The following is a 23,957-nucleotide window of genomic DNA, read 5'->3' on the forward strand; positions in this document are numbered from 1 at the left end:
GGTGGCCAGCTCTAGGAAGAGTATTGGTGGTTCCAAACGTCTTTCATTTAAGAATGATGGAGGCCACTGGGTTCTTGGGGACCTTCAATGCTGCAGAAATGTTTTGTTACCCTTCCCTAGATCTGTGCCTCAACACAACCCTGTCTCGGAGCTCTACGGGCAATTCCTTCGACCTCATGGCTTGCTTTTTGTTCTGACATGCACTGTCAACTGTGGGACCTTATATAGACAGGTGTGTGCCTTTCCAAATCATGTCCAATCAATTGAATTTACCACAGGTGGACTCAATCAAGTTGTAGAAACATCTCAAGGATGATCAATGGAAACAGGATGCACCTGAGCTCAGGGTCTGAATACTTATGTAAATAAGGTATCTGTTTTTTATTTTTAATACATTTGAAAAAAATTCCCCCAAAAAAGTTTTCGCTTAGTCAATATGTGGTATTGTGTGTAGATTGATGAGGAAAAACTATAATTTAATTCATTTTAGAATAAGGCTGTAACATAACAAAATGTAGAAAGTCAAGGGGTCTGAATACTTTCCAAATGCACTGTATGTAGGTAGAACTGTGTGTGTGTAGGTAGAACTGTGTGTGTGTAGGTAGAACTGTGTGTGTGTAGGTAGAACTGTGTGTGTGTAGGTAGAACTGTGTGTGTGTAGGTAGAACTGTGTGTGTGTAGGTAGAACTGTGTGTGTGTAGGTAGAACTGTGTGTATGTAGGTAGAACTGTGTGTGTGTAGGTAGAACTGTGTGTATGTAGGTAGAACTGTGTGTGTGTAGGTAGAACTGTGTGTGTGTAGGTAGAACTGTGTGTATGGTAGAACTGTGTGTATGTAGGTAGAACTGTGTGTGTGTAGGTAGAACTGTGTCTATGTAGGTAGAACTGTGAGTGTGTAGGTAGAACTGTGTGTGTGTAGGTAAAACTGTGTGTGTGTAGGTAGAACTGTGTGTGTGTAGGTAGAACTGTGTGTGTAGGTGAAATAATTTAGCAGAATAATTCCTGTTACTAATACATAATGAAACACAGCTGCTGTTGTAATATCTTGTCTCTCTCGCTCTCTCCTTCGTGCTGATAGACCAGCAGCCATGTTCCGTGTGTTTCAACAGACAGACAGACATACAAGTAGTTTAAAGTAGCATGTATTTGTTAACAGGGCATGTTAGCTGGTGTGCTGCTCTCTCCCCCTCCTCCCCAAGCTGAGCCCAGGAAAAGCCCTGTCCGGACATAAAACACTACATTTTAAATAGCTTTTGTCATTAATGCTTTATTAATTGCCTGGGGCAACACTAACCCGATGCGGGGTGTTCTAGAAATATCTGACACTTTGAGGTCAGAGCTGCTCCCGCTGAGTGGTGGTGGTTCAGCGTTTCACTGTCTGCGTCCCAAATGGCACCCTATTCTCTATATAGTGCACTACTTTTGACCAAGGCCCCATAGGGAGCCATTTGGGACACACACTCTGAATGCTCCTCCATCTCTGAGGAAGGAAGGAGAGGATTTCTTTCTTTCTTTGTCTTCAGCCTTTGTTCACATACAGTACAGCACTCCTTTGTTTTTAAATATATATTAGAGGTAAATCAAGTATGTGTTTGTAAGTGCTTTAGTTATTCACTGTGTACCATGTCTCTGTTCCTCACAGTTTGAGCATAGTGTTATTTATAATTCATGGTATATATTTTATTGTGACGTTTCCTTCTGGGTTGAATACCGATGAACAGAGAACGCATCAGACCCACTGTAGATACAGATACAGAGTATTTTACATTGAGCAGAGTTTGTTTCATGGACGCGCACGCACGCACACACCTACACACACCGACAGAAAGACACACACCTTGACATCTGAGGTGTCTCTCTGGCAGTGCCTCCAGGAGCGGGTGATGGCTGAGAAGGTCCGGTCTGCATGGTCAAACTTGTTGTTGTTAGCATTCAGGAAGAACGTGGTGAAAGGCTCCTGCAAGAGAAAACACACACACATTTTACGTTGAGCAAAGGATGTTTCATGGACACACACAAACAAACACAAACATCACAACACAGATAACACCACCATACCAAACAATACTTTCAGTGAACTAGATTTTCTATTGTGTGCTCAGAATGAATCATTTCTTGTCCCCTAAGGGGAGCTAATGGCTGAATTCTACTGGTTGTAACAGAGAGAAGGGACAATGAGAATGTCTCTTATTGGAATCATAGTTGCGGTAAAGAGGTCAATAGAAATCAGACAGTGGGGGATAGAAGAAGGACACCGAATTGGTACACATTCAACAAATCTGTTCTAACAAAGTGGATATTCGTCAAATCCGTCATGATTGATGTATTGTAACAGGCCCACAATGTGATTACTAAAGTCAGATTTTGTTTTCACTGCATAACATTTAGAAGTACACAATACACATATAATCAATAGCCTAAATTAAGGATCATTTTGCTGGGGGGCAATGAGGAGATTTGTGATCTTTCTCCCACCGCATCCATGGCATTTCCATTGTTTGGGTTGAGTTCCATTGACCTCTTTACCGCATCTATGGTGTGTTTCTGTGTATGTGATGTTCCTGTGCCAGACTATCTGTCTGTCTGTCTGTCTGTCTGTCCTCCCCTTCTGTACATTACCCACAATGCCTTAGGGAGTATTAATTACTGTGCTTCCTGGTCGCCGGGAGCGGACGGTGCTAATTGGCTGATGCTGTATGTGGTGTTCCCAGTCTGAGATTGAGACAGTGTTCTGATGGATGGATGTAGGGAGGAGAGGAGGAGAGATGGAGGAGAGGAGCGGTGTGTGTAGTGAGGAGAGGAGGAGAGATGGAGGAGAGGAGCGGTGTGTGTAGTGAGGAGAGGAGGAGAGATGGAGGAGAGGAGCGGTGTGTGTAGTGAGGAGAGGAGGAGAGATGGAGGAGAGGAGCGGTGTGTGTAGTGAGGAGAGGAGGAGAGATGGAGGAGAGGAGCGGTGTGTGTAGTGAGGAGCGGTGTAAGTGCTGTCAGAGGAACTCTTCTAATTCAACAGCCCCTCTGCTAACGAGGGGGAGAGGAGGCAGAGAGTGGCAGGCAAAGGGGTTGGGGGGGGGGAGTGCTACTAACTCCCCATCAAGCTTTCTCCAATTAACGAGCTGCCTAACATATCAGATCTGGCCAAACCCCAGGAGGGGTAACCCTATATCTCACAATTTAGATTCCGCTGGTATTTATTAAACACTAGGTGGTATCAATGTGCTTTCAACTGTGTGGACTGTGTGACTCACTATTTAACTAATTTACTGTTCTAGCTGCCATTAAGAAAATGTTATTTTGGATAAAAAAAATAAAAAAAAGTGTCTGTCTACACTTGAACGTCTACAATCAGATAGAAAGTATGTAGAAATGATGATGGACCTATATATGTTTTATCAACCACCCCTTTGCTGGGTATAGGGTACAGGGAATAGGGTATTGGGTGGATGGGGTATAGAGTACATACTATCCTGAGCAGCCAGAGCAGGGTGGACTTAGCGGTGGAGTAGTGGGTGTTGTAGTGATACGGGGGGGTCTGGTCCTCTTCCCACGTCTCGTAGCGCTCTGCATAGAACGCTGCACGCTTCGGGTTCAACGCTCCGATTGGCTGAGGGACAAACAGAAGTTACATACAGTAGATAGAGTATATGATGTTCAGTATATAACTGACCTTTTAGACTTAGCAGAGAGACAGCTCCTAGATAAGGGTTGTCAAACACACGGCCCCCAGGCCAAATGAGACAATTTAAATGTGGCCCGCCGTCATTGAAAAAAAATAAAAGGCCATAGCCCTCCAGGAGTTTAGTAAGGCCTGCTATTGATATTACAGTAATTACGTAGCTAGTCAATGGATAAAACAAGAAATATATGACTTTACAACCCAAATGTTGGCCTTTGATAGCGTGTTTCATTCTTCCACCATAACTCAGGAACAGAGGCCAAGTCAATATTACACTCTGGGTCCCAGCCTCTGTGTATTACGCAGAGACTCATTCTGGGTCCCAAATAGCAACCCATTCCCAATATAGTGCACTACATTTGACCATGGCCCAAAGGGCTCTGTTCAATAGTACTGCACTATGTGGGTAATAGGATGCCATTTGGGACGGGCCCTACGCCAATATTATGACACTGAGACTCACTCTGGGTCCCAAGCCTTTGCTTTCTCATATGTTTTTAAGACAATCTAATTAGCCCATTAAAATAAATTTACTGGAGGATAAATTGCTTTCTCTGCCTTTTCAATCACCCTGGCCAACAGGCAGGCTTTGGAGGTATATTGGCAGTCAATATTAATACACTCAGTGCTATTGAGTCAGGGGGGGAGGGTGTGTGTGTGTGTGTGGCGGCCATGTCTCGGATTGACCACAGGAATCATGGGAAATCTACCGCAACAAAGCCCTTGATTCAGACAGAGCTGCAGCTAGTGGAGAGACCAACGACTAAAAATAAAATCACTTTAATATCAAATCATTAAGACTGTGCCGTTACTCCAGTATTCCCATGGCTAGAGTTATGAGAGTGTTACAACACAAAAAGCTGCTTACCAAATGACATTCTATTCCCTATATAGTGCACTAGTTTTAACCAGAGGGCCCTCGATATATAGTGCATAGGCTTCCATATGAGATACAGCCAGACTGTCTCGTCATCTTCATTATGTTCCCACAGCCCATATCGCCCTCTATGTGGCTCAGAACACATGGCATTATTAGGAATGTTTGACTAGCGCTCAACTCTCTCACTCTAAACCAACTGGTCACGTCTGGTTTCCTTTTACGTTCCTTTCTTTTCTCTCCAACGTAATGACCGTCCACATCGATGTTAGCGCGATGAGATAGAATGAAAGAGAAGTTTATTGAGATCTGCTGAGATTTACGGGGTGATAATAGGCTGTCATGTGATGTCTGGGGCTGGCTGTGATTGGGCTGTGGGCTACAGGAAGTCAGACAGGCTGTTAAACGTCCAGGAGTAACCAGGCTGGTCTCAGTCAGCTTAGCCCAATCATAGCTGCAGCTGGACAGCACATACAGCTAATAGGACAGAATGGGTGTCAACCTGGGTCTGACAACCAACTAACATGTCTCACAGCTAACATGGCCTCAAAGCTAACATGGTCTCATAGCTAACATGGTTTCACAGCTAACATGGTCTCATAGCTAACATGGTCTCACAGCTAACATGGTTTCACAGCTAACGTGGTCTCATAGCTAAGATGGTCTCACAGCTAACATGGTCTCATAGCTAACATGGTCTCACAGCTAAGGTGGTCTCATGGATAACAATTGGCCCAGCATCGTCCAGGGTAGGGGAGGGAATGGCTGGCAGGGATGTAGCTCAGTTGGTAGAGCATGGCATTTACAACGCCAAGGTTGTGGGTTCGATTCCCACGGGGGGCCAGTATGAAAAAATTAAAAAATAATAATAATAATATTCATGTGGATATCATCTGGATAAGAGCGTCTGCTAAATGACTAAAATGTTAAATGTAATGTAAATATACATAGCTAACATGGTCTCATAGCAAACATGGTCTCACAGCTAACGTGATCTCATAGCTAGCCAAGAACCCCAAATACAGAGAGACTGTCAATATGAATATTTCCACTAAACCCAGCAGCAGGATGGATGTCCTATCTTAAGGACAAAACCACACCGACAAACAGTTAAAAGCAGCAGATAGAAGTCATATCGCCTCTGACCACAGAACATCGGCTGGCACTTTCTGTTCATTTCTAGACTATTCTACATGTTGAATTGTCACCATTCGTCGACACACACAGAAGGTGATCTACTGCGCACGGCTAACGTTGGTTATGGTGTGTCTTGTCCACCCTCACAGACAGCTCTTAGCCTATAAAAATATATTGCGGCTTTAGCCTGCTAAACTAGCTCATTAGTAAGATATTAAAAAGCTGTTAACATGGTAGATAGTGTTGGGTCTTAAGTGGACATAAGGACCTTCTAAAGCTCTAAGTCTTTCACATGCATGCAGCACTGGCACCCTATTCCCTATATAATATGCTACTTTTGACCAGGGTCCATTTGGGTAACAAAAACATTTGGCTAGTTCACGCAAACAAAACAACATCCATTTCTGGCTATACTCTGACCTTCTCTGTTGTTGATGTGCGACAGCTAGCTACCTAGCTAACTTTGCTACAACGTGGTATTTCATTGACTTTAAAGCAACCAGGAATGTTAAGTGTGTTGATTCTACTAGCAACTAAGTTACTTAAGGTTAATTGATGGAACCATCGATGCTAATGTTGGATACTAATGTTAGCAAGCTAATGTGCTAAAATAGATATTGGGTGGGAGATGGGGATATAAGGCCCTGGTCAAAAGTTGTGCACTACAGTATATAGGGAATATGGTGCCATATGGGAACCCCTTCCGTGGCTGGTTAGTTGGGTAGAATAGTGACAACAAACCTTTTCCTCTACCGTTCCTTTAACACAAAGTAATCACCAGCTACCTATTCTCAGGTGATTATGTAAATACAGGACATGATAAGGAAACAATAAAAACAAGTGCTTTAGACAGCTCTGCATTTAGCTCTTTCTGAGTTCACTCCCATAAATAACACCTGACCGAGTGATACCTTCCTGCACCACCAAACAAGACATGATCAAACCTAGCTGCTGGATTATAGGGCTGTCACATGCTACACTAGATAAACCACTCACCATATGTAATTAGGATCATTCTCTGACTGCAGAGAGTAGAGACCCCAAAGTGGAGGATCCAAGAGGAGCGTGTGTGTGTGTTTGTGTGTTTGTACATGTGTGTGTGTGTGTGTGTGTGTGTGTGCATCCGAGTGTGTGAAACACAGAGAAAGAGAAAGTTATGCGGTTCGTGTGGTAATATCTAGGCTAACTCCCGAGGAGACACACATACTGAATTTTATATTTCAAAGGAAATGACATCATGGTACAGTGCAGGAAGAGTCACACTTGTTTTTTCTCTGGGCTTGTCAGAAGAAACACCTTGAACAGCTACAATCTAGTTCTTCAGAGTTCTCCGTATGAGTGGTTTCTCTCATGGTATAGGTTTTCTGAAGTTCGGTAGCAGTCTATAAAACATTGACACAGTAAAGGGTGATATGCACGACTAGCACCACTAAATCTCCAGAGTTGTCAATGAGAGTTTGGCTGCGCAGCTAGCTAGCTAGCTACATTGCTAACCTTCGCTATGACATAAACAATACACTTTTCAGCTAAAACTTTTGTTAACTCTTTTAAAAACATGAATAGGATTTGCTACTAAGCAGAGAAGGCAAATGAATGTAACGTCACAATGGTAAACACAGCATAGTAGTGTCGCGACCCTGCGAACGCAAGTGAAAGGAGGGAGTAGTATAGAGTAGCAACCCTGCGTTCATAAACACATATATCATATATATATATATATGCACACATATGTGCACATTATAGTCCCGTGTGGCTCAGTTGGTAGAGCATGGCGCTTGCAATGCCAGAGTTGTGGGTACGATTCCCACGGGGGACCAGTACAAAAAAGTCTGAAAATGCATTTTCACTCAGATAAGAGTATCCGCTAAATAACTAAAATGTAAATATATCGACTCTTCCAAGGGAGCTAGCTTCCTTGGAGCCATCAAAAACGTGAAGGGCTCTGGTTCATAAGGTTGCGGGTCCGAAGACCAGCATGAACAAATTCCACTCACTCTCCGTTTCATAACAGTACCTATGAGGTAAAGTAGATCGGGTACATATGTCTGCTGTCATTTCACAGCTTTGGCTGTTTCTCCCTGAGAGAAGTTTTGACAGAGTCACATCACATCACCTCCTATCAGAGACACACAAAAGCAGGTAGAACAACAGCCGTGATAAACCTCTAGATTGTTAAGCAGAGCACGCTCAGTATGCCTTCATATAGGATTATCAGTGTTTCCACTCCATCAACTAACAGCTATGAGGAGATGAGCTTCCCTTTCCCATCAGCCACCTGTCAGTCAGCAGGAAATAATCATTAAAACCTAATGAACCGCTCCACCACACCACTGTACTGCTGACATGGAGGGTGTGTGTGTATGGTTGTGTATGTGTGTGTGTGTCTGTGTGCTCAACAGGCCTGTGATCTGACAGTAGGAATGCTCCACTGTGGCCCTGAGGCAGAGAACACTCTGTTCAGTTGGATTTAACATGGATGACTGGCTGGCTGATCAGCAGGTAAATTGCAGGTGTGTGTAGGTGTGTGTAGCGCGTTAAAGCAGGTGTGTGAGAGGATTAAGTGGCGTATCATCCAGGAGCTTTAGGACATTTAGCCTGCTGGTACTGGCACCCACTTCCTGATTGGTAGTCACGTGACCCCATGGCGTGAGCAGCTCAGTCAGAGGACAAAATATCACTGGATGGCTGCTTCCCAAATGGAACCGTATTCCCTACATACTGCACTACCTATAGGGCTTGGTCAAAAGTAGAGCACTATAAAGGAAATAGGGTGCCATTTGGGACGCACAAACTGTTTGGTGGTTTTACATGACTCTGTTCAGAAGACTTACAGTCTCTCTCACTCTCTCTCTCTGAGTTCCTCCCTATTTCCTCTCTCCCCTGCTCTTTGTCTAATCTGTTTATATGTTTGAGAACTCAAGCCCCTTCATTCCAGTTCAGTCCTTCGCTAGCTGGTACCTCTGGAAGTAGGAGCCCTGGGGTTGGAGGTGTGTGTGTGTGTGTGTGTGTGAGAGCCCTAGGGTTCCAAGGACAACCGTCAGGAGACAGAGGCCTGTGAACTCAAGGTAATGAAGGCAGCTCAGCCTGTAAACAGCATGGGAGGATGTCACTGAAATACATTACAATACATAACTGTCTCCCCAGGCCAGAGGGCTCGGGCTCTCTCTCTCTCGCACACACACACACACGGCCCACCTGGCTGTGTACAGACTGAATCCGCCACAGGGTGACATGAGCAGAAACGACAGCAGGAAGACACAGGAAAGGTATGTGTGTGTGTCTTACTGTAGACCTGCTGCCAGAGTGAACACTGGATCAGCCACTGTACTACCTACCTGAACAACTCAAACCAAATGTTGTCTTTTTTTATTTCCAACAGTGCTGAGTAGAAATATTCACACAATGACTTTATAGACTGGCTGGGTGAAACTGGTATGAACCAGGAGACTACCTTATAGACATATGTTAGGAGGGAAGTGTATTCACTGACATTATTAGTTCACATATCTACCAGGGTGCTTTAATTGTGGTTATTTCTTGTTTTCATCGTGAGTTCAACCTCTCTCATTTCCAGACCCTCCTTCCCCCCTTCCTGCTTTTCCCTCCTTCCCTCCCTGCATACCTGCCACCCTGCTTGTCCCTCTGCTTCCCTCCCTGCTTGTCCCTCTGCTTCCCTCCCTGCCTGTCCCTCTGCTTCCCTCCCTGCTTTTCCCTCTGCTTCCCTCCCTGCCTATCCCTCTGCTTCCCTCCCTGCCTATCCCTCTGCTTCTCTCCCTGCCTGTCCCTCTGCTTCCCTCCCTGCTTGTCCCTCTACTTCCCTCCCTGCCTGTCCCTCTGCTTCCCTCCCTAGCAAACATTTGTCTGATCTGATTTTTAAAAAACGTTTGTGAAAACGGAGCTCAGAGAGAGTCAGGGAGTCTGCACTTTGAGGAAGAGAGGGAATGGGGGAAGGAGGGAGCGACAGAGTGAGGGAGAAGGAAAGCTCAGACAGGAATGCGATTGTTTTCAGGTCAGTGAGTCTGTGAGTTGTAGAAAGAGAGAGAGAGAGAGAGAGAGAGAGAGAGAGAGAGAGAGAGAGAGAGAGAGAGAGAGAGAGAGAGAGAGAGAGAGAGAGAGAGAGAGAGAGAGAGAGAGAGAGAGAGAGAGAGAGAGAGAGAGAGAGAGAGAGAGAGAGAGAGAGAGAGAGAGAGCTGCTAGGAAGTTAAACAGGGCCAGAAGCCCTCATCATACAGACACTAAAAACTCCCCTACAGTTGATAGTCTAGGACAGTACCATGCCAAACAGAGCAGAGACAATAGAACATTAAGTTTATGTGCTGAGGCGATACAGTACCAAACAGAGCAGAGACACTTAGAGCTGCTATTCCAGTGTTGGGATCTGTTAGGATGTTATGTTTGCGTCCCAAATGGCAGCCTATTCCCTATTTAATGCACTACTTTTGAACAGAGCCCTATGGGGCCTGGTCAAAATAGTGCATTAAATAGGGAATAAGGGGCTCTGGTCGAAAGTAGTGCATTAAATAGGGAATATGGTGCCATTTGGAACTATAAGCTATTCCAGTGCTAGGATGTTAAACTATTAGCTCCTTCTCTACATTCCACCGCTGGGTTCAGACTGAGCACATGATGTCTGCATTATGATGTCTGCATTATTTCCCAGTCAAGATGACTTTCTCTTCCAGCCTGCATGGGCCTTAATATGGAATTTACCCTGCCGACTGAGACCCTCACCCCTCCTGTCCTTCCCCCTCTCCTCCAGTCCTACATGGTGTTTAACAGAATGACAGTACCTTGGAGAGATCTCTGAAGTTGCCCGGCAGGGTGAGGTCCAGCTCCTCGGACTCATAGTTGGTGAGAACCCAGGGAAACACAGGGTACTGGTTCAGATCGTTGTAGGTCCTCCCTACAGACAGACAGACAGAGATCTGTTAGAGAAGTTCTGTGAGAGAAAAGAGGAGGGGATGAGGTGGGGCGGGGGAGGATGTGTGAGGGGGGAGAACTGCGGCGTACAGGGGAGAACTGCGGGGTACACACAAGGCTTAGGTTACTTTGGGGACCCAGCATGCAACATTCCAGCAGAGCATTCCATCAGACTCCAGCTTCCTGTTTCTGACAGACTAACTTCCTGTCTGGGAGGTGACACCACCGCTAAAATAATCCTCACTCTGCTCTCTGTGGGGAGGCCTTAGTATGGGAGCAGTGTGGGAGTTTGTGTGTGTGTGTGTATGTGTGTGTGTTTGCCTCTGACCCTATTACGGCGGCTGAGTCACTGGCTTGCTAGTGCTCTCCCATGCCGTCCCTAGGAGGGGTGCTTCACGTCGTGCCAGGCTTTTTTCGCTATACTCGACTTGAGTGGGCTGAGTCACTGACGTTATCTTCCTGTTCGGTCTTGCACCCCCTCGGGCTCATGTGGTGGGGGAGATCTTCGTGGGCTATACTCTACCTTGTCTCAGGGAAGTAGCGGTACGTGGATAAAATCACTGGGGAAGCCAAGCCAGGGGAAAAAAGCCATATTACAACCTATGTGTTGTGATAATTGCGTTGTTTGCTCTATAACCTGTTAGTTCACATGCCTTGACACCGTGATATATTCAACCACACCTTTGTTTCATCACAAAACCAGAGAGCAACATCTGTCCAGTGGAGTCCACAAAGCATATTGCATGTAACAAACAGTTACATGACCTACAACATGGCCAATCAAGTTAATGTTTCTGACATTGTCGGACTACTAAACAACTATTGATTTAGAACACTGGAAAGTTACCGCAAGTCGCAAAGAAAACAGGAGCTGCCTCCACTATTTCAGCACCATTTCAACTTCTACATTTCAACATCATCAAAACACCTATGCTTAGGCTAATACAGTGACAACTAAAAGGTCCAATCAACCTACGCTAAATATCATGTGGCTGTCCATGGTACTGATTTTAGTGTGTGTTTAAGTAGAAAAAACATGTTGACTCACCCTACTTGTAGAAAAACGCCAATGCCATCCTCCTCTCTTTCATGTTGCCGAAACGGTCTATGACTCTGTCATACAGTACACACTTTTAGTTTTTGTTGTCCTAGACCACCTGGCTAAAATGCTTGCTCGCTAGCCTAACTTCCTTTCATGGGCAACGATTAGCCAGCTAGTTAACATTAGCCTACTACATCTAGCTACATATTCAACTTCCATCTTCTCAGGCCAGAGGCACAATGTATGACTTTATGGTTGGATCAAAACCGGCACTATAATCATTGGCCAGTACGGAGAATTAAGTAAAACCACAAGTCAAAATTCCCATCTCCGTCCTTGGCTAATTTAAGAAAGGGCAAATTTTGTGAGTTGGACAACAACACATCGAGATGCAACAATTCCATTTGTTTCTGTCTATGACTTTTAGCTTGATGTGATGTGATTGGTGTGAAGCTAAATCCAAACTGGCTTCCCTTGACACTTTTATTTGGTGCGCCAGGACCATTCACAGTTGAGCTCACTCAGCTAAGCTCAACGCTGATTGGCTATTATAATTTTTATATCAAGGGAGGACAAATGCTCATTGGCTTCCCTTGCATTCAATGCTATGGGCGGCAACAATATCATACTATTTTTGACCAGACAGCATCAGATATATGGGCTACACATACAGAGACAGAGGGACGCTGAGAGAAGAAAGATACATTATTATTTATTTATTTTGGTCAATGTTTTGGGGAAGCCTGGCTTCCCTTGGCATCCATGAATACATGCCACTGTCTCAGGGTAGTAAGTTGGTGGTTTGTTGATATCCCTCTGGTGGTGTGGGGGCTGTGCTTTGGCAAATGGGTGGGATTCAATCCTGCCTGGTTGGCCCTGTCCGGGGGTATCGTCGGACGGGGAACACAGTGTCCCCCGACCCCCCCTGTCTCAGTCCCCAGTAGCTATGCTGCTATAGTCTATGTGCAGGGGGGCTAGGGTCAGTCTGTCCTATCTGGTGTAATTCTCCTGTCTTATCTGGTGTACTGTGTGATCTTAAGTATGCTCTGTCTAATTCTCCCATCTCTCTCTCACGCTCTCTCTCCCCTCCCGGAGGACCTGAGCCCTAGGACCATGCTTCAGGACTACCTGGCCTGGCGACTCCTGGCTGTCCCTGTCCCCAGTCCACCTGATCGTGCTACTGATCCAGTTTCTGCTGTTCTGCCAGTGGCTATGGAGCCCTGACCTGTTCACCGGACCTGCTACCTTATCCCAGACCTACTGTTTCGACCCCCTCTTTCCCTCTCGCTCTCTCTACGCACCTGCTGTCTCAACCTCAGAATGCTCGGCTATGAAAAGCCAACTGACATTTACTCCCGAGGTGCTGACCTGTTGCTTCCTCTATAACCACTGTGATTATTATTTGACCCTGCTGGTCATCTATGAACATTTGAACATCTTGAACAACAATCTAGCCTTAATGGCCATGTACTCTTATAATCTCCACCGGCACAGCCAGAAGAGGACTGGCCACAACTCAGATCCTCTCTAGGTTTCTTCCTAGGTTCCTGCCTTTCTAGGAAGTTTTTCCTAGCCACTGTGCTCTTTGGGGTTTTAGGCTAGGTTTCTGTATAAGCATTTTGTGAATCTACTGATGTAAAAAGGGCTTAATAAATACATGGGATTAACGATTGATTGTGTGTGTGTGTTCTTCCTTTCTCTGCTTGGTCCTGATGAATATATTAGACCAGTCTGGGGTTGGGGTTAAACGTTTCTTATATGGAAGAAAACCGAATGAAACGGGGAGGGACCTACCTGAATTTGTCCAATAGAAACTCTTGTTTTGCTCGGTTTTGCTTCCGTTTGTTTCATAAATGTTAAATGGTGTCCGTAATGAATACGCCCATGGTTAGGAGCAAAGAGGTGTGTATGGAGTGTCTATATGTAGTGTGTGTAGTGTGTATATGTATTCTGTGTTATATATGTAATTACAGAGATATAGAACTGTTCTCCTGGTCACCGTGTTGTCGTTGAGCACGCCTGATGTGACACCGCCAGGCTAGCCTCCTGATTGGACAGCCTGTGGCAGTTACCATGGATACCTCAGTCATGGCAGTGCCCACATGCAGCTATACTGAGGGTTGCCAGATGTGAGAGCTTAGTTTTCCTCTTCAGTGGGATGATGGTTTTCAGATGGAACCCTTACTCAGCCATGAGAACCATGAGGAGCTCCTCAACATTCCATGTCGCCACAAGTCCTCTCTAATTTCACACTGCTATGGACTGGTCCAATCAGAAGGCACTGTTATGGGCTGGTCCAATCAGAAGACACTGCTATGGGCTGGTCCAATCAGTAAACACTGTTACGGGATGGTCCAATCAGAAGACACTGCTATGGGCTGTCCAATCAGTAAGCACTGTTATGTGCTGGTCCAATCAGAAGACAATGTTATGGGTTGGTCCAATCAGAATGCACTATTATGAGCTGGTCCAATCAGAGAACAGAGCTATGGGTGTGATGGTGTGATATCAACAACTGATTATAGAGCAGTATTACACACTAGCAGCAAACCCACAACAGCCAGTCAAACAGGACAGGAGACCACTATCAGCACTGACAGAATCGTTTTAATAAACAAAAACTATTTAAATAAAATTAAAATCACCAATTTGAATTAAATCCAAGATACTGCAAGATAGTCATTAAAAACCCTTTTCCTTAGTTGGTGTGAGATGATGTGCAGCACTGTGAGAGGTGTTTGGTTTGAAGTGAGTTTTGTTTGGTTTGTAGAAGGTTAAGTTTCCATGCTACACTCCAAACTGACGGTTTAGAGTTTAAACAGCAATACACTTCACTTCTAACAACACTACGGTGTCACACACACACACAAAACACACACACACACACACACGCGCATACCTCAGTGAAAGATGAGCCCTGACCTGAGGCTACAACAAAGAGAAACACTACAGCTATTTCATCTTTACAGAGCCATAAGTCACACAGCAGCACTCTGCTTCCTGAAACACGTCCAAGCACCAAACCTCCCAGCCTCCCATCCTCCCAGCCCCCCAACCTCCCAGCCCCCTAGCCTCCCATCCTCCCAGCCCCCTAGCCTCCCAGCCTCCCAGCGCCCTAGTCTCCCAACCTTCCAGCCCCTTAGCCTCCCAGCCCCCTAGCCTCCCATCCTCCAAGCCCCCTAGCCTCCCATCTTCCCAGCCCCCTAGCCTCCCAGCCCCCTAGCCTGCCATCCTCCCAGTCACCTAGCCTCCCATCATCCCAGCCCCCTAGCTTCCCATCCCCCCAGCCCCCTAGCCTCCCAGCCTCCCAACCTCCCAGTCCCCTAGCCTCTCTGCTCTACTCTGCAATGTTATGCTCTGTCCCCAACCTACCAACCTCCTATAGCCTATCAACCTCCCAACCTTCTAGCTTCCCTGCTCTACTCTGCAATGTTCTGATCTGTCCCCAACCTCTCGGCTCTCTGTGTCCCTGGGGGCTACTCTTACTTCCTCTGACAGAAACATGTCATACCCAAATAGGGATGTTAAAAATGCAAATGATAATGTACTGGATTAGTACACAGAAGTTCCCACAGCAAATAAGACGGCTGCTGAGTGTTTAATGTTATGGTAGGGTGGTTCTGCTTCAGCTGTGATGTACAGACAATCATTAGGGTTAGATCTGGGTGTTGTGAATGGTACATGATGCTGGGCAACACCCAGATCTAACCCTAATGATTTTAAGTCACTCTGGATAAGAGCGTCTGCTAAATGACCAAAATGTAAATGCAGAAAATGATGATACAGTATGGTAGTAGGTTAGGGTAAGAGCAGGGTGTGATGGATGCTACAGATATAAAATCACACACATGCCCTGGGGTGATGCACACAGCTAATTCTCAGAGCTACTGTGACAGACTGGGTTCGTACCCAAGTGTCCTTCATGTCAAAAGACTGCATTAGCCCACTGAGCTTAAGCCTAGACATTAGCTTGGAGAGATAACGGTGTGAGTAGATTTACCACTGCTGTAGCCTGTTCCTGTTCTGGGGTGAGGGTGTAGGAGGGAGAGGGGGGTCCTGTGTGTGAGGGTGTATGGAGGAGACAGGGGTGAGGGTGTAGGAGGGAGAGGGGGGTCCTGTGTGTGAGGGTGTATGGAGGAGACAGGGGTGAGGGTGTAGGAGGGAGAGGGGGGTCCTGTGTGTGAGGGTGTATGGAAGAGACAGGGGTGAGGGTGTAGGAGGGAGAGAGGGGTCCTGTGTGTGAGGGTGTATGGAAGAGACAGGGGTGAGGGTGTAGGAGGGAGAGAGGGGTCCTGTGTGTGAGGGTGTATGGAGGAGACAGGGGTGAGGGTGTAGGAGGGAGAGGGGGGTCCTGTGTGTGAGGGTGTATGGAGGAGACAGGGGTGAGGGTGTAGGAGGGAGAGAGGGGTCCTGTGTGTGAGGGTGTATGGAGGAGACAGGGGTGAGGGTGTAGGAGGGAGAGAGGGGTCCTGTGTGTGAGGGTGTATGGAAGAGACAGGGGTGAGGGTGTAGGAGGGAGAGAGGGGTCCTGTGTTTGAGGGTGTATGGAGGAGACAGGGGTGAGGGTGTAGGAGGGAGAGAGGGGCCCTGTGTGTGAGGGTGTATGGAGGAGACAGGGGTGAGGGTGTAGGAGGGAGAGAGGGGTCCTGTGTGTGAGGGTGTATGGAAGAGACAGGGGTGAGGGTGTAGGAGGGAGAGAGGGGTCCTGTGTTTGAGGGTGTATGGAGGAGACAGGGGTGAGGGGGGAGATCGGGATGGCATTGTGGTGTGGGTAGATGTGCCAGTGGTATTCTAGGGTGGTGGTGTAGGGAAAGACAGGGTGAGGGGCAAGAGGTGGATGTGAGGTTGTAGGGGGGAGATGCATTGTGGGTAGAGTTCCAGCCTGTTCTGAAGTGTCAGGATGAAACACACACAACACACACTCTGAAGTGTCAGAATGTTAATAATAGTAGAATAGTGTTTAATTAGAAGAGCACTGGCTGCATGTTAACACCTCTCGCCCTCTCTTCCTCTCCTCCTCCACCACCCCTCTCCTCCTCCTCTTCCTTCCACCCCCCTCCTGTCTTCCACCCCACCTCCCCTGACACTTCTGGCAGCTCAGGTCATTACCACACATTTTGTTATGAATTTCCACCATGTTTTTCTGTCTGCCGTACATCTAATTAGATGACAATAATGTATCGAACTCACGCCACAGATAAATATAAATATGCATGAATCTGCAGCGAGTGAGGGAGCGAGGGATGTGACACTTCTCAGAGAGGAGTGGTGCAGCAGGCGCTTTCGTCTTCCAGTTAGTCACAGTTCAGATCAGAGGCGACAAAGAGGAGCACGCACGCACGCACGCACGCACGCACGCACGCACATGAGGAATATGACTTGAGTGTAGGCTACCTACAGTACTAACAGTACTACTGCTCAGGAGTGAACTGAACACTGAACAAAGCATCCGACTCCTTAAACAAAGACAACTTACCTGTAGGTCCTGGCTGGCATATTTTAACAGCCAGTCAACAACAACATACACTACATTCATCATGGTAGAATAATAGATGATGAGATTTTGGGTATGGAGAGAAGAGGTGATTGGCTCAACACAACAACATGGATCAATCCAAGATAAGGGGGAGAGAGCGTAGAAGAGGGGGAGAAAGGAAGAGTTGGGAAAAGAGGAGAGGGCAGGAGAGTGGGAAAAGAGAGAGGAGGAAAGGGAGGAGAACGGAAGCTGACCTGCGACGGTGTTGAGGAACATGAGGTACTCGAAGTTGGAGATCTCCCTCCTTTGCCAGCGCTGGGTCATGTTGGACGACTTGAAGAGCTGCCGGGGCGTCGCCATGGAGATACGCCTGCACAACAACAGAGGAAGAAACATCTTAGGTTGTGTCCAAAATGGCACCCTTTTCCCTATGTAGTGCACTACCTTTGACCAGGGCTCATTCAAACCAGACACACATAGACCAACTAAAGACCAACACTCCCAGACACACAATCATTCAGTGAGAGCTCAGCAGCACACACTGACACCGCGTGACAGCTTCATCAGCATGTGAGACAGGAGCATTCTTCAGCCATGAACAAAGTATCAGAGTCCTGCAGGCCTTGAAGTGACTTCAACTCAACACATTGGGAGAATCAAGAGTTGGATGGAGGCTGTTTCTAAAAGAACTCACACAGTCGTAATGTCGTTATAGGCTAGACCATAGTCTGGCTAACAATAGCTAAAACTACTTGCCAACCAATAGCGAACACCAATTGCTAACACTATACCAACCAATACCTAACACTAGTTAACTAACTGATAGCTAACACTACAATAGCTAACAATACTAGCTAACACTAGTCAATAGCTAACACTAGCTGATAGCTAACACTAACCAATAGCTAACACTAGCTGATAAATAACCCTAGCTAACAACAGATAGCTAACACTAGCCAGTAAACAGTTAACACTAGCTAACTGATAGCTAACAATATATGTGTGTTTTGTGGTACTTAATGACAGGGTGTAGGTATGATAAAGGGACTGTCCTCTCCTTCTGTGTATTTTACTGTGCGGCCAGTGGTCAGGAAGGCAGGCAGGCTGCAGCTCTGTGCTATAGAGACTTAACTTAGAGAATTAGATCAGTTCAGTCAGGGTCAAATGACCACTCACTCCAATGATGGGAGCATTGGGATTCACTTCCTGTTGAACGCGGAACAAGGGAGAGCTCGGTTTGTTGTTTTGGAAAGTTTGCTGTTTTGAAAGTGTATTCAAACGTTTCTTAGTAGCTAGCTACCTTTTGAGTTTGGATCTCGCGACACGGTTGGCATTAGTTGCTGGGACTGCTACTCTCAGTGATCCTGCCGACCAAGGCTGGGTCTGAGGAGCTATTTGACGTAACAGCTAGCCTAGCTGCTAGCTAGATGCCTATCAAGCTAGCAGGGTTTTCTTGGGAGCTTGAATGCAGCCCCCGATGCGGTTAGCCATTGTGGCTGGGAACGCAGATTGTCCCGGGTTTGTGGCTGTCTAGTTCCCTGCTGTTTGTTGTTTTCAATCTTTCCTGTGACCTGCCCTGTCTGAAACTGCGAGGAGTAACAGCGTAACCTACGTTGCTACCATGACAAAGACTAAAGCCGGCGGGAGAACCGTTGAGGACAGTAGTGTCTATCTATCACAGGCGAAGGATCTTTAAAACGAACAAAAATAGTTCTACAAGCAGTTGTTACAACAACAAGAAAATAGCTTCAATTGTTTTGTCCAAATACTGGTGGAGTCAACTAATAAAAGGAAGGACGACCTGACCAGAGAGGTCAAGGACCTGAAGAACAGTTTGCAGTTCTCCCAGGGTCATTTCTATGAGTTTAAACAGGAGAACGGCAAGATGACAGCAATCTGTAAGTCATTGAGAGAGAACATCAGTTCTATATGTGAATCTATGATAACAATATCTTGAGGGACAATCAAGGCGGAACAACATGGTTGTGGACGGAATTGCAGAATTTCCACATGAGACCTGGACGGAGTATGAGGACAAAGTGAGGGAAATTATCTCGGAGAAACTGAAGATGGAAGATTGAGGTGGAGCACGCCCAAAGAATTGGAAAACCCATCACCGGCCCAGGAGACAGGCCCAGGCCAATAGTGGTGAAGTTCCTGATGTTCAAGGACAAGGTAGCCCTTCTGGAAAGAGCCAAGAACTTGAGAGGAACGTATATCTTCCTCAATGAGGATTATCCTGAAGCTGTGCGCCGGAAGAGAAATTAACTTAACCTGGCCATGAAAGCTGCCAGAGCGCGTGAGGATATTGCTTACACCCACTATGACAGGCTCATTGTCCACCCTCCCTCCCAAAAGCTTGGAAGGGATGAGAGAGCCAAGCCTATGGGTTCGTACCTTCAACCCCACAGCACACACACACACTTACACACACCAACTGATTAATGCTGAACATATATTTTTTTATCTTGCTTAGTTTGCCATTTTCTATATTATGTCCATCTCTGATAAGCTACCCAGGAAAGGGCTGGAAATAGCCCATAATAATATATGTAGCCTTAGAAATAACTTGCTAACATCAGATAACATTAATATATTAACAATTTCTGAGACTCAATTAGATCATTCATTTGATGACACAGCAGTACCAATACAAGGATATAACATCTATAGAAGAGACAGAAATGCTTATGGGGGAGGTGTTGCTGTATATATTCAGAGCCATATCCCTGTAATGCTTAGAGAAGATCTTATGTCAAGTGTTATTGAAGTGTTGTGGTTGCAGGTTCACTTGTCACATCTAAAGCCTTTTCTTTTGGGGTGTTGCTATGAGCCACCAAGTGCTAACAGTCAGTATTTAAATAATATGTGTGAAATGCTTGATAGTGAATGTGATGCAAACAGAGATGTCTACTTTCTTGGGGACCTGAATATTGACTGGTTTTCATCCAGCTGTCCACTCAAGAGGAAGCTTCTCACTGTAACCAGTGCCTGTAATCTTGTTCAGGTTATTAATCAATGTACCAGGGTGTTTACAAACACTACAGGAACAAGATCATCCACGTTGTTCGATCACATTTTTACTAATACTGTAGAACTTTGTTCTAAAGCTGTATCCATACCCATTGGATGCAGTGATCACAATATAGTGGCTATATCCAGGAAAGCCAAAGTTCCAAAAGCTGGGCCTAAAATAGTGTATAAGAGATCATACAAAATATTTTGCTGTGACTCTTATGTGAATGATGTTAAACATATTTGTTGGTCTGATGTGATTAATAAGGAGTATCTACAGTTGAAGTCGGAAGTTTACAAACACACATTTCTTGTTAACAAACTATAGTTTTGGCAAGTCGGTTAGGACATCTACTTTGTGCATGACACAAGTAATTTTTCCAACAATTGTTTACAGACAGATTATTTCACTTATAATTCACTGTATCACAATTCCAGTGGGTCAGAAGTTTACGTACACTAAGTTGACTGTGCCTTTAAACAGCTTGGAAAATTCCAGACAATTATGTCATGGCTTTAGAAGCTTCTGATAGGCTAATTGACATAATTTGAGTCAATTGGAGGTGTACCTGTGGATGTATTTCAAGGCCTACCTTCAAACTCAGTGCCTCTTTGCTTGACATCATCGGAAAATCAAAAGAAATCAGCCAAGACCTCAGAAATAAATGTGTAGACCTCCACAAGTCTGGTTCATGGGACCACGCAGCCGTCATACCACTCAGGAAGGAGACGCGTTCTGTCTCCTAGAGATGAACGTACTTTGGTGCGAAAAGTGCAAATCAATCCCAAAACAACAGCAAAGGACCTTGTGAAGATGCTGGAGGAAACAGGTACAAAAGTATCTATTTCCACAGTAAAACAAGTCCTATATCGACATAACCTGAAAGGCCGCTCAGCAAGGAAGAAGGCACTGCTCCAAAACCGCCATAAAAATGTCAGACTACGGTTTGCAACTGCACATGGGAACAAAGATCGTACTTTTTGGAGAAATGTCCTCTGGTCTGATGAAACAAAAATAGAACAGTTTGGCCATAATGACCATCGTTATATTTGGAGGAAAACACCATCCCAACCGTGAAGCACGGGGGTGGCAGCATCATGCTGTGGGGGTGCTTTGCTGCAGGAGGGACTGGTGCACTTCACAAAATAGATGGCATCATGAGGAAGGAAAATTATGTGGATATATTGAAGCAACATCTCAAGACATCAGTCAGGAAGTTAAAGCTTGGTCGCAAATGGGTCTTCCAAATGGACAATGACCCCAAGCATACTTCCAAAGTTGTGGCAACATGGCTGAAGGACAACAAAGTCAAGGTATTGGAGTGGCCATCAAGCCCTGACCTCAATCCTATAGAACATTTGTGGGCAGAACTGAAAAAGCGTGTGCGAGCAAGGAGGCCTACAAACCTGACTCAGTTACACCAGCTCTGTCAGGAGGAATGGGCCAAAATTCACCCAAATTGTTGTGGGAAGCTTGTGGAAGGCTACCCGAAACGTTTGACCCAAGTTAAACAATTTACAGGCAATGCTACCAAATACTAATTGAGTGTATGTAAACTTCTGACCCACTGGGAATGTGATGAAAGAAATAAAAGCTTAAATAAATAATTATCTCTAGTATTATTCTGACATTTCACATTCTTAAAATAAAGTGGTGATCCTAACTGACCTAAAACAGGGAATTTTTACTAGGATTAAATGTCAGGAATTGTGAAAAACTGAGTTTAAATGTATTTGGCTAAGGTGTATGTAAACTTCCGACTTCAACTGTAGATGCTGCAGTTGATGAATTTATGAAATTGCTTCTTCCAATTATTGATAAACATGCACCTGTTAAGGAACTGACTGTTAGAACTGTTAAGGCTCCATGGATTGATGAGGAATTGAAAAACTGTATGGTTGAAAGCAATGGGGCAAAAGGAGTGGCTAATAAGTCTGGCTGCACATCTGAATGGCAGATTGAGAAATTATGTGACTAAACTCAACAAAAAGAAGAAGAAACTGTATTATGAAGTACTTTAAAAGAAATGATGGGCAGAAAGACAAATTCAACCATCTTTCATCGAATCAGATGGCTTATTCATCACAAAACCATTTGATGTTGGCAATTATTTTAATGATTACTTCATTGGAAAAGTGGGCAAACTTAGGCAGGAAATGCCAACAACGAACAGTGAGCCATTGTACTCATGCATAAAAAAACAAATAATTAAAGAAAAGCATTGCAAGTTTGAATTTTGTAAAGTTAGTGTGGGAGAGGTGGAAAAATTATTGTTGTCGATCAATAATAACAAACCTCCTGGCATTGATATCTTTAATCTGAGACTAGAGGAAAGTCTTTGTTGTCAGGCCTGAAGCCAAAGTCATTCCTCTACCCAAGAGTGGTAAAGCGGTCTTTACTGGTTCTAACAGCAGACCTATCAGCTTGCTGCCAGCTCTTAGCAAACTATTGGAAAAAATTGTGTTTGACCAAATGCAATGCTATTTCTCTGTAAACAAATTAACAACAGACTTTCAGCATGCTTATAGAAAAGGGCACTCAACATGTACTGCACTGACACAAATGACTGATGATTGGTTGAAATAAATTGATAATTAGAAGATTGTGGCAGCTGTACTGTTAGATTTCAGTGCAGCCTTTGACATTATTGACCATAACCTGTTATTGAGAAAAATGTGTTATGGCTTTTCAACCTCTGCCATATCGTGGATTCGGAGCTATCTATCTAATAGAACTCAGAGGGTTTTCTTTAATGGAAGCTTCTCTAATGTCAAACATGTAAAGTGTGGTGTACTGCAGGGCAGCTCTCTAGGCGCTTTACTCTTTTCTATTTTTACCAATGATCTTCCACTGGCATTAAACAGAGCATGTGTGTCCATGTATGCTGATGATTCAACCATATACGCATCAGCAACCACAGCTAATGAAGTCACTGAAACCCTTAACAAAGAGTTGCAGTCTGTTATGGAATGGGTGGCCAGTAATAAACTGGTCCTGAACATCTCTAAAACTAAGAGCATTGTATTTGATACAAATCATTCCCTAAGTTCTAGACCTCAGCTGAATCTGGTAATTAATGGTGTGGCTGCTGAAGAAGTTGAGGAGACTAAATTACTTGGTGTTAACATAGATTGTAAACTACCATGGTCAAAACATATAGATTCAATGGTTGTAAAGATGGGGAGAGGTCTGTCCGTAATAAAGCGATGCTCTGCTTTTTTGACACCACACTCCAAAAAGCAAGTCCTGCAGGCTCTAGTTTTGTCTTGTCTTGATTATTGTCCAGTCGTGTGGTCGAGTGCTGCAAGGAAAGACCTAGTTAAGTTGAATCTGGCCCAGAATAGAGAGGCACTTCTTGCTCATCATTGTAATCAGAGGTCTAATATAAATAGTATGCATGCCAGTCTCTGTTGGCTAAGAGTTGAGGAGAGACTGACTGCATCACTTCTTCTTTTTATAAGAAATCCTAAATTATTTGTATAGTCAACTTATACACAGCTCTGACACACACACTTACCCCACCAGACATGCAACCAGGGGTCTTTTCACAGTCCCCAAATCCAGAACAAATTCAAGAAAGTGTACAGTATTATATAGAGCCATTATTGCATGGAACTACGTCCCATCTCATATTGCTCAAATGAACAGCAAACCTGGTTTAAAAAAACAGATAAAGCAACAACACCTCACGGCACAACGCCTCTCCCGTATTTGACCTAGATAGTTTGTGTGTATGTATTGATATGTAGGCTACGTGTGCCTTTTTTAAATTGATGAAGTTCTGTCCTTGAGCTGTTCTTGTCTATTAATGCTCTGT

The 23,957-nt window shown here is 45.0% G+C and overlaps 1 protein-coding gene across 1 annotated transcript in view; it reads right to left on the reverse strand.

Annotated features, from left to right (window-relative positions):
• LOC311106151 (neurobeachin-like) overlaps positions 1-23,957 on the reverse strand; it is a gene marked incomplete at both ends in the record, with an annotated part of 290,049 nt that overhangs the window by 40,915 nt on the left and 225,177 nt on the right. Inside the window, 4 exons of the mRNA XM_084148480.1 lie at positions 1,837-1,956; positions 3,460-3,600; positions 10,477-10,589; positions 17,379-17,494. Of these exons, the coding sequence (XP_084004606.1) occupies positions 1,837-1,956; positions 3,460-3,600; positions 10,477-10,589; positions 17,379-17,494 (490 nt within the window). The remainder of the gene's footprint in view (positions 1-1,836; positions 1,957-3,459; positions 3,601-10,476; positions 10,590-17,378; positions 17,495-23,957) is intronic.

This window comes from Coregonus lavaretus (genome assembly GCF_964263955.1).
Source record: "Coregonus lavaretus genome assembly, chromosome: 30".
Taxonomy (NCBI): Eukaryota; Metazoa; Chordata; class Actinopteri; order Salmoniformes; family Salmonidae; genus Coregonus; species Coregonus lavaretus.